The 11,943-nt window shown below is 44.0% G+C and overlaps 1 protein-coding gene across 1 annotated transcript; it reads right to left on the bottom strand.

Annotated features, from left to right (window-relative positions):
• Nucleotides 1-1,439: 1,439 nt before the first annotated feature.
• LOC123491689 lies at nucleotides 1,440-2,855 on the bottom strand. The gene has a single exon (XM_045223340.1). The coding sequence runs from the start codon at nucleotides 2,853-2,855 to the stop codon at nucleotides 1,440-1,442; it is 1,416 nt and encodes a 471-aa protein (XP_045079275.1).
• Between the last annotated feature and the right edge of the window lie 9,088 nt (nucleotides 2,856-11,943).

Genomic DNA, 11,943 nt, shown 5'->3' with positions numbered 1-11,943 from the left:
CCAGAACATACCGTAGATGGAAAGAGAACTAGTGGAAAAAATAAGAAGAGAACTTCAGGGGGGAAAGGCTACTATCTAAAGAAGCCAAGGCATTGGAAAGGACCTCATTAAAAAGCACTGTGATTTGAAGCTCCCTCTCCTTTGCTTTGTCCTCGGGGCCAAAAAAAAACAAGTTTTTATGTCAGTGAGATAATACTGTAGTAACTGTGATGAAAGAGACTACAAGCAAAGAGGGAAACAGCATGAAATATCATGCAAAATCACATCCAATATTCACCAATATTCACAAAAAGCCACAAGCATCCCATTCTTTAAGCTCAGTTTTCTGGTCATGAGTAGACTGTGGGGGGATTGATACACCAATGTCAAAATATCCCCCATAGTCCCTCAAGTACCCAAGAGAGTTCCAGCACAGCACAGGAGTCATTATCATAACATGCCTGTAAACGCTTCCTCTGTAGTAGGCTATAGACGGGACCACCGTTTGGGCTCAATGTCAACCCCATTAGGTCTATTCAGAACAACAGACCATGACATAGGCCAACAGCACCACCAGTGACTGCAGGCAGTGGGACCAGTAGCCCCAGGAGGGTGGAGCCTAGACAGGAAGAGAAGCTAGCCTTGCTAGACAGTAGCATCTCTCTCTCTCTGTCCACTACTGGCTGTAACTCTGTCTGGTAGAAGTCTTTTATAGTGCTGTACTGTCTTTTAACAGCCGTTTGATAGAACATCTAGATGCCTGTTACGCAACACTAATAAGGGTCTAATGGAGAGAATAAGTGGCTACTTCCTTGACTCTCTCTCTCAACACACACACACAGACACACACATACACACACACACTACTCCCCAACATGTTAGCAGGATGTAATTAATTAAACGAGACCTATGTTTGCCTCTGAAGCTTTATTGGATTGTGGGGAATCTTTAGTGTGCCTCACAAGAGCCAAATGACTAAGTTCACTGCTGGGTCAAATAAAACAATATACAAATGTCCAAAATTACACAACACAATAGGAGATACCTCCAAAGATCCCCTAAGGAGATATAGGGCAATACATTCCAGGACAGGAAAATAGGTCCTGCGTCCCTAGGTCCCTGCATCATGAAAAAGCAGCGAGTTGCCCCCGATATACAACCCGCTGGAACACCTTCCCATCCCTCCCTACCCTGAGTAATAAAAAAACAATTAACAGCACTAATTACCATCCTAAATCAGCGCTCAACATGCTGCCCATTGATATTATAGACTGCCTGAGTTACGATGAGCTCCAATCGAATGGCCCTCTACATAAAATACTTTACTGTGGGCCTGTAAGGTACTGCCAGCCAATCACAGGGTAAATAAATCTTCTGGAATGTGGTGCACCTCCATCGCTGAAGCACTCCTGTTATCACCTCAAGGGTTCTAGAGGACATTGAAGTCCGTCTGGTGCATATCATTGGATGTGCCAATGTCCAAGGAACTGATTACAGAGAGAAAGCAGTGCATATTTAAACCATTCAATATGACTATAATCAATGTAGTCTATGGCGTTTACAATATAATGTATAGTAATGTTATATTGTATATGTACAATAATGTTATATTGTATATGTACAGTAATATTATATCGTATATGTACAGTCATGTTATATTGTATATGTACAGTCATGTTATATTGTATATGTACAGTAATGTTATATTGTATATGTACAGTCATGTTATATTGTATATGTACAGTAATGTTATATTGTATATGTACAGTAATGTTATATTGTATATGTACAGTAATGTTATATTGTATATGTACAGTCATGTTATATTGTATATGTACAGTAATGTTATATTGTATATGTACAGTAATGTTATATTGTATATGTACGGTAATGTTATATTGTATATGTACGGTAATGTGATATTGTATATGTACAGTCATGTTATATTGTATATGTACAGTCATGTTATATTGTATATGTACAGTAATGTTATATTGTATATGTACAGTAATGTTATATTGTATATGTACAGTAATGTTATATTGTATATGTACAGTAATGTTATATTGTATATGTACAGTAATGTTATATTGTATATGTACAGTCATGTTATATTGTATATGTACAGTCATGTTATATTGTATATGTACAGTAATGTTATATTGTATATGTACAGTAATGTTATATTGTATATGTACAGTAATGTTATATTGTATATGTACAGTAATGTTATATTGTATATGTACGGTAATGTGATATTGTATATGTACAGTAATGTTATATTGTATATGTACAGTCATGTTATATTGTATATGTACAGTAATGTTATATTGTATATGTACGGTAATGTGATATTGTATATGTACAGTATTGTTATATTGTATATGTACAGTCATGTTATATTGTATATGTACAGTAATGTTATATTGTATATGTCCAGTAATGTTATATTGTATATGTAAAGTAATGTTATATTGTATATGTAAAGTAATGTTATATTGTATATGTAAAGTAATGTTATATTGTATATGTACAGTAATGTTATATTGTATATGTACAGTAATGTTATATTGTATATGTACAGTCATGTTATATTGTATATGTACAGTAATGTTATATTGTATATGTAAAGTAATGTTATATTGTATATGTACAGTAAAGTAATATTGTATATGTAAAGTAATGTGATATTGTATATGTACAGTAATGTTATATTGTATATGTACAGTCATGTTATATTGTATATGTACAGTCATGTTATATTGTATATGTACAGTCATGTTATATTGTATATGTACAGTAATGTTATATTGTATATGTACAGTAATGTTATATTGTATATGTACAGTAATGTTATATTGTATATGTACAGTCATGTTATATTGTATATGTACAGTAATGTTATATTGTATATGTACAGTAATGTTATATTGTATATGTACAGTAATGTTGTATTGTATATGTACGGTAATGTTCAAAGAACTGATTACGGACAATAATAGAAGTGACAAAATAAGTGTCAGAGGTCGGAGGTCGAGCAACACTGGTGTACGGTGTTCAAAAAGTGAATACACTGTATACCAAGATCTGACATGTTTAAAATATGAGTGTAATGTTTAGTAAGAGAACAGAGCAGTATCTGTTCATATCAGATGAAGAAACAACAAAAGTGTGAAATGAACCGGGCGGAGGAAAAATCTCCTCTGGGAAAAAAACAATCAGTTTAGACCAGCAGAAAGAAAGAGGAAAGCGACATCAATGTTTAACGGGCCGATCAGCGAGATGTTATTAAAAAATGACAGTGTTTTATTAAACAGATAACGCAGAGAGAACAAGCTAAAATGACTGACTACAAGGCCTGCGTTCCTTTTTTTTCATTTGGTGCATCAGAGATGAAGAGAGGGGTGAGAGGGCGGAGGAGTCGAGCAACAAAATAGTATCTTAACAGCGATGGCGGGGGGAGGGGAGGGGGGGGGGCGAGCGAGAGGGGTTTTTCCGCCCGTTGTGGAGATGTAGCAATGACAAGAGAAATGTTAACTGCCCCGGTACGGAGGAATAACAATAACAGACTAGACAGGGAGATAGGGGCCTGACAAAACCTCCCTGACTCACACTGAGAGGAGGCAAATGAGACCCCGTGACACTGTCACTGACGTCACACAGACACACACACTCCCTGTGACATAGTCACTGTTGTCACACAGACAGACACACACACAGACACACAGGCACACACACACAGGGTCTGGGGACGAGGACAAAACAAACTCCCATAACTGAATCTCAAGTACCAGGTACACAGAGTCGTACGCTGTCAGATGCCCGGACAGAAATTGGGCTCTGTACCTTTCCTCAGACACCATGATGTCGCCAGGAAGTAAACAGTGTGCATGTGTGTGTACATGCTTAGTATGTGTGTGTGTGTGTGTGTGTGTGTGTGTGTGTGTGTGTGTGTGTGTGTGTGTGTGTGTGTGTGTGTGTGTGTGTGTGTGTGTGTGTGTGCCTGCCTGTCTGCAGCCTAGGAGGAGTAAACCGTATGTGTGATGATTATGGGCTCGGCTGGCCATAATGCCCAGTGGCTACAGTAGGTCACCTCTAAGGGATGACTATGTGAGGATATCCTCCCCTTCGTCTCTCCCACGTAATACCTCAGCACTTACTACCTAGGGGGATGGGGCCAGGTAGTAAAACACCAACCATCCATCCTCATCCTACCCCACAGGGGGGTCTGGGGATCAGTAGCACGGTACACCACAAGGGCAGCAGCAAGACAATAGCAATTATTCCCTGCAATCTCCAAAGACATGAGCAATGTCCTCCCTGCGTGCCTCCTGCGGGTCTAGGACACAGAGAGCGGGGGTTCACCGTAGTTCACAGGGCTGTAACGTCACGATTGTAATGTTTTTCAGAACAACATTGGAACCGAAAAACAGGATCATGTCTAAATGCTATAGTATAGTAGCTTCCTGTTAGCTGAATCATGTATTATTAATGCTATAGTATAGTAGAGAAAGAGAGAGAGCGAGACAGAGAGAGAGAGAGAGATAGAGAGACACAGAGAGAGAGATAGAGAGACACAGAGAGAGAGATAGAGAGACACAGAGAGAGAGTGAGAGTGAGAGAGAGAGAGTGAGAGTGAGAGAGCCACAGAGAGAGAGAGAGAGAGAGAGAGAGAGAGAGGGAGAGAGAGAGAGAGAGAGAGAGCTAGAGAGAGAGAGAGAGCTAGAGAGACACAGAGAGAGAGAGAGAGACACAGAGAGAGAGTGAGAGTGAGAGAGCCACAGAGAGAGAGAGAGAGAGAGAGAGAGAGAGAGAGAGAGAGAGAGAGAGAGAGAGAGAGAGAGAGAGAGAGAGCTAGAGAGAGAGAGAGAGCTAGAGAGACACAGAGAGAGAGAGAGAGACACAGAGAGAGAGATAGAGAGACACAGAGAGAGAGTGAGAGTGAGAGAGAGAGAGTGAGAGTGAGAGAGAGAGAGCCACAGAGAGAGAGAGAGAGAGAGAGAGAGAGAGCGAGAGAGAGAGAGGTGTGATAGGACCAGTGGTATCTGCTGCCTTACCCCTTCCCCCTATAAACGCTAGGATTAGAATTGGAGATGGGGCGAGGGGGGGGGGGCAATTGGGTTGAAAATAGAGCTGGGTGTATAGTGCTATGCTGTATGACCCAGTGTTGAGGGAACATTTTTAGGCCACCTCCCGTCCTACCAATAATGCACACACACGCACAAGTACAAACACATATACAAACACACGCACATAGGAACACACACAAATAAGAACCCACACACTAAAGGGAACACACACACACACACACTCCCACACTTAGAATGTAGTTTGCCATACATTCTTTGCGGTCGCCAAGCAACATCGGAAATTCAATGTTAGGCTCCCTCCCTCTCCTAAAGCCAAAATGTGACTGCCAAAGCAACTCATTACTGAGGCTTATTGTTAACTCCTTGCCCTCCAAGCACCCTCCCCACACACACACACACACACGTAACCTCGCCGAGCCCAAGTCCAGTTTCTGGTGTGTTTTGGTTTCTTTTCTTCTTTTCTCTCTCCCTCTCTAGGGGTGGAAGTCAGCCCCTCCCTCCCTCCGCCCAGGCCAATCCGCTGATACAAAGACCACAAGGTCAAACACAGAAGAAAAACGTGACTTCTCTGGAATTTGAGAGAAAACTTGTTATGTAATTTTGTTTTTTAATGCTTCAGCTTCAACAGATGTCTGTTGTTTGAAAGGCTAACCCTGTTATTTCGTTTTCGCAGTGAATTCGACCATCGGAATTTCTGGCGTCCCTAGTTCTCTGCAGTCATTTTGCACACACCATGATCTCCGAAAGATAAATCAAATAGAATCATATCAAATCAATAGCTTTGATTATTTGTAAATACATATAAAATAGGAGAAAAAAAGCAGGCTGTTTTATTTCTATATATACCAAAGTCAAATGACTCCTTTGGACTAATGACAGAGGGGGAATCTCATCTCAATTACGTCTGTGCAGCACGCACATCTTCCTGCAAGATGAGGCGTGTTTTATGAGATAGCACTGGCTGCATTACTGCAGTATCGATGGACTCCTACTTTTAAATTAGCCAGGAATCTCCAGGGTACTGCTGTGTAGTCATAACCACCAATATAACAGGGTTGCTAGTATTGGTCTACCTCATCCCAAGCAGTATCAGTGGAAAAAGACACACACACACCTCTGTGTAATTGTTTCTGCTTTCATTTCTAGGGAAGGATTTTTTATAGACCTTTTTCTCAAAGGGCTAGATCTTTATTAGCCACACTGTTGTGGTCAGGGAGTTTTTCTAGCCATTGGTTAAAAGTAGAGGCAGGGTCAATGAGAGAGAATTGATCAGAATGGGAGACTAAAGGAGAGGCAGGGTCAATGTGTGTGTGTGTGTGTGTGTGTGTGTGTGTGTGTGTGTGTGTGTGTTTTATTTGATTTATTTCACCTTTATTTAACCAGGTAAGCCAGTTGAGAACAAGTTCTCATTTACAACTGCGACCTGGCCAAGATAAAGCAAAGCAGTGCGATAAAAACAACACAGAGTTACATATGGGGTAAAAAAAAACATAAAGTCAAAAATACAACAGAAAATATATATACAGTGTGTGCAAATGTAGCAAGTTATGGAGGTAAGGCAATAAATAGGCTATAGTGCAAAATAATTACAATAGTATTAACACTGGAATGCTAGATGTGCAAGAGATTATGTGCAAATAGAGATACTGGGGTGCAAAAGAGCAAAATAAATAACAATATAGGGATGAGGTAGTTGGGTGGGCTAATTTCAGATGGGCTGTGTACAGGTGCAGTGATCGGTAAGGTGCTCTGACAACTGATGCTTAAAGTTAGTGAGGGAGATAAGAGTCTCCAGCTTCAGAGATTTTTGCAATTCGTTCCAGTCATTGGCAGCAGAGAACTGGAAGGAATGGCGGCCAAAGGAGGTGTTGGCTTTGGGAATGACCAGTGAGATATACCTGCTGGAGCGCAGACTACGGGTGGGTGCTGCTATGGTGACCAATGAGCTAAGATAAGGCGGGGATTTGCCTAGCAGTGATTTATAGATGGCCTGGAGCCAGTGGGTTTGACGACGAACATGTAGTGAGGACCAGCCAACAAGAGCGTACAGGTCACAGTGGTGGGTAGTGTATGGGGCTTTGGAGACAAAACGGATGGCACTGTGATAGACTACATCCAGTTTGCTGAGTAGAGTGTTGGAGGCTATTTTGTAAATGACATCGTCGAAGTCAAGGATCGGTAGGATAGTCAGTTTTACGAGGGCATGTTTAGCAGCATGAGTGAAGGAGGCTTTGTTGCGAAATAGGAAGCCGATTCTAGATTTAACTTTGGATTGGAGATTCTATATGTGAGTCTGGAAGGAGAGTGTGTGTGTGTGTGTGTGTGTGTGTGTGTGTGTGTGTGTGTGTGTGTGTGTGTGTGTGTGTGTGTGTGTGTGTGTGTGTGTGTGTGTGTGTGTGTGTGTGTGTGTGTGTGTGTGTGTGTGTGTGTGTGGCAAAAAATATCTTGACCCTGGCCTTGTGCTTCCCACATAGATACACTAAATTCTCCCCCTCCGGTGCTTTACCACTGTTCAAAACCCCCTCACAGAATCACAGGCTCACAGGCTCACAGAATCACAGGCCCATAGAATCATAGAATCACAGGCTCATAGAATCACAGAATCACAGGCTCACAGGCTCACAGGCTCACAGGCTCACATAATCACAGAATCACAGGCTCACAGGCTCACAGAATCACAGGCTCACAGGCTAACAGGCTCACAGAATCACAGGCTCATAGAATCACAGACTCACAGGCTCACAGAATCACAGAATCACAGGCTCATAGAATCACAGGCTTACAGGCTGATAGGCTCACAGAATCACAGGTGCATATAATCACAGACTCACAGGATCACAGGCTCACAGAATCACAGGCTCACAGAATCACAGAATCACAGAATTACAGGCTCATTAGAATCACAGAATCACAGGCTCATAGAATCACAGGCTCACAGGCTCACAGAATGACGGATCCTTTTTCAGCATAGCCTCCCATTGTAGCCTATACAATACAACAACACAGTGGACAATGGAAATCTGACACAACCTATTCCAGAATGAGCTTCAGCCGAGTTGGGGTCAACTCCACTTCAATTGACTTCAACTGACTCAACTTAGGCAATGAGCATGTTTCAATACTTGAATTGGAATTCCATTTCACATTATAGATTGGCTGAACTGTAATACCTTAACCTTGGTGTCTTGGCTCTCAGTTCAGCAACACAGAGGCCAATAACCATCCATCCTCATTCCTCCAGAGAGCATTTCTGCCTAATATTATAGAATAATAATAATAATAATATAATTCATTTAGCAGATGTTATTCAAAGCGACTTACAGTCATGCGTGCATACATTTAACGTATGTGTGGTCCCGGGAATCGAACCCAGTATCTTGGCATAGCAAGTACCCTGCTCTATCAACTGAGCTAGAGATGCTTCAGACACAGCAGAACCGCATTTTTAAGAGCAAATACCTAGGCGTTAGCTTAGAGGGCTAATGGGCTCTTCTGGTGCCTGGATTTGAACCCCGTCAGACACAGGTAAAAAGCCAGACCATATTCTCAGGGAGATCTGGGTAAAAAGCCAGACCGTATTCTCAGGGAGTTGTCATTGTAATGGCTTTGACAGAGATCTGCAAGCTTTTTAAAGGGATGGCTTTATGTAACCACAAAGCCTCTTATTCCTCCCCGTATCCCTTTAACAACAAGGCAGATCTACACAGAACCACAGCTTGGTGACACTCTGTGTAGTCAGAGATGAGGTTGACTACTATTTAAACGGGGCGAGATAGACAGGCTAAGTGTATGCAGACGCTGGGTGTCCTTGTGCTTTTTGCCAACCCGGTATCTTCTGTTCCCCTCTCTCTGCCGGGTGACAGTCTTGGCTGGGCTGCGCACTGTGCTGTGACATGTGTCTGCTGTGTCTCTGTCAGAACACAAAAGGCAATCCACACAGCCATCCGCTCCAATAGACAGCCCCTTGTCCTCCCGCTGACACACACACAGATACACACTTTCTCCCTGCTCCCCCTATCTCCTCCCCTTCCTTCCCTACCTCCTTCTGGAGGGGGTTGTGTCTGTAGCTCATCTTTACAGGGAGTCAGGACCTGAGCTAACAGCAGAGAGGGAGAGAGAGGGAGAGAGGGGGGGGGGCGAGAGGGAGGGAGGGAGAGAGAGAGAGGGAGAGGGAGAGTGGGGGGAGAGAGGGAGAGAGAGGGAGGGAGGGAGAGAGAGGGAGAGAGAAGGTGTTTGAAAGAGCCTCCTCCCCATCCCCCCTCTCTCTCCCTCCTCTCTCTCTCCTCTCTCCTACCACCTCCACCTAGAAGCAGACACAGAGAACACAACACCCCAACGACCCCTGTCCATCACAGCAGCAATCTAGTGAGACAGAAAAAGGAGAGTGAAAGAGAGAGAGAGCGAGAGGGAGAGAGGGGGGGAGAGAGAGGGAAAGAGAGATGGAGAGAGACGGTGACAGGGTGAAAAATAGATCGATACCAGGTAAAAGAGAAACAGTGTGAGAGAGAGGAAATTAATGAAAGTCAGCCGTTCGAGAAGCTTAGAGCAGAGAAAGATAAAGAAAGAAAGAAAGAAAGAAAGAGAGAGAGAGAGAGAGAGTGTGCACCCTGCAGCCCAGGTAAACCCTCAGGGTTTTTTTATCGCTGAGCTAGAACCGATCTGGGTGGGGGACACAGCCACAGCCAGACACACAGCCAGATAAACCCATCATGCAGCCTCTCACAGGCCTTCCTCACAGCCCGTCCATTCAGCATGCAGCCCTGGATAAAAGGCAGCCATCGGATCAGATCCTATCATTGGAAAGAATCCTGCTGCTGCTGCTGTGAGCTGGCTCTCCTGAGAGTATGGAGGGGAAGAGGAGGGATGGAGGGATGGAGAGGAGGGAGGCACGAGGCAGGTATCAAAGGCGCAAGGCGGGGAAGGTTCTGGGAAGGGAGAATCAAACAGGCTCCCAGAGAGAGGGAGAAAATGTATCCCATGGTTTCTACTCATTCTCCTTTAAAACCATAGCAACCAACACACCAAACAAGCAGTAGGCTAGGTCTCGTCTGTGACTCTCTATCACTAACGGGCAAGCAGCAGTAGTCACAGGTGTCGTCTGTGACTCTTCATCACTAATGGGTAAGCAGCAGTAGGTTTCAAAAGCGAAAGAGATGAAAATCGAGAGAATTCCACACTGTCAAATAGCAAACACCATCGACCCAACAACATGGTGATGCTCAAGGGCACCCATAGCCTTGAGTGTAATGCTGTAATACAAACATACCGCTACTTTGGTATTTTCCCGCTAGTTCACAGAGTACTGGCCGGTCTCTTATCTTTCTACAGAACCAACACAGCAGCACGGGAGATACCTGGCAATGGGTACTGTGTTTGAGCGGGCAAACGGAGTGCATGGGTGAGGGGGCATATGTGGTGCGTGAGAAAGTGTGGGCATTCAGAGTGTGTGCAGGGGTGTGGGGTCAAACAGAGTGTGTTAGTAGAGCGTGTGTGTAAGTGTGTGATGGCATACAGTGTGTGTGAGTTGTCATACAGAGTGTGCATACTGAGTTCTCCACAGGGCCCCTCAGAGGGAGGTGGCATGGCCAAGCTGGGCATGGGGGCAGCCTCTAGCCTTCAAGTGTGTGTTCAGGTGCCAGGCTGGACATGCAGCGCTCTGGGAGCTCTGGGCTGGCATGAAGGTGGCAGTGTCAGGGAGAGAGGCAGGTGCACCGGGCTGCTGGGTCCATATGGCAGAAGTGGGCAGGACAGGTGCAATCAGTCAACAGAGAGAGAGAGAGCGAGAGAGAGAGAGAGAGAGAGAGAGAGAGAGAGAGAGAGAGAGAGAGAGAGAGAGAGAGAGAGAGAGAGAGAGAGAGAGAGAGAGAGAGAGAGAGAGAGAGAGAGAGAGAGAGAGAGAGAGAGAGAGAGAGAGAGTCAGAGACAGAGACAGAGACAGACAGACAGAGAGCAGTCGGAGGTAAAAACATTGAGGGGCAACCAAGCATTACAGCAGAACAAATGAGAATATGTACAGCAATATATTAAGGTGTGTGAGAGAGAGAGTAGGAGAGAGAGAGAGAGAGAGAGAGAGAGAGAGAGAGAGAGAGAGAGAGAGAGAGAGAGAGAGAGAGAGAGAGAGAGAGAGAGAGAGATAGACAAACAGAGTGAGAGAGAGAGTGAGAGAGAGAGAGAGAGAAACAGAGTGTGAGAGAGAGAGAGAGAGAGAGAGAGAGAGAGAGAGAGAGAGAGAGAGAGAGAGAGAGAGAGAGAGAGAGAGAGTCAGAGACAGAGACAGAGACACAGACAGAGACACAGACAGACAGACAGAGAGCAGTCGGAGGTAAAAACATTGAGGGGCAACCAAGCATTACAGCAGAACAAATGAGAATATGTACAGCAATATATTAAGGTGTGTGAGAGAGAGAGAGTAGGAGAAAGAGAGAGAGAGAGAGAGAGAGAGAGAGAGAGAGAGAGAGAGAGAGAGAGAGAGAGAGAGAGAGAGAGAGAGAGAGAGAGATAGACAAACAGAGTGAGAGAGAGAGTGAGAGAGAGAGAGAGAAACAGAGTGTGAGAGAGAGAGAGAGAGAGAGAGAGAGAGAGAGAGAGAGAGAGAGAGAGAGAGAGAGAGAGAGAGAGAGAGAGAGAGAGTCAGAGACAGAGACACAGACACGGACAGAGACACAGACAGACAGAGAGCAGTCGGAGGTAAAAACATTGAGGGGCAACCAAGCATTACAGCAGAACAAAGGAGAATATGTACAGCAATATATTAAGGTTTGCTAAAAAAAATTAATACTACCTTGCTGTCCCCTTCCCCCATATCACAAGCCTAACGTTGGCCCCACATCCAAGCCTGCTTCTCTCTGGAGGGACACTGTCATAGTCACTGACA

Source organism: Coregonus clupeaformis, chromosome 10 (genome assembly GCF_020615455.1).
Source record: "Coregonus clupeaformis isolate EN_2021a chromosome 10, ASM2061545v1, whole genome shotgun sequence".
NCBI lineage: Eukaryota > Metazoa > Chordata > Actinopteri > Salmoniformes > Salmonidae > Coregonus > Coregonus clupeaformis.
The sequence above is the reverse complement of the archived record's forward strand: the minus strand, read 5'-3'. Positions and strand labels throughout refer to the sequence as shown.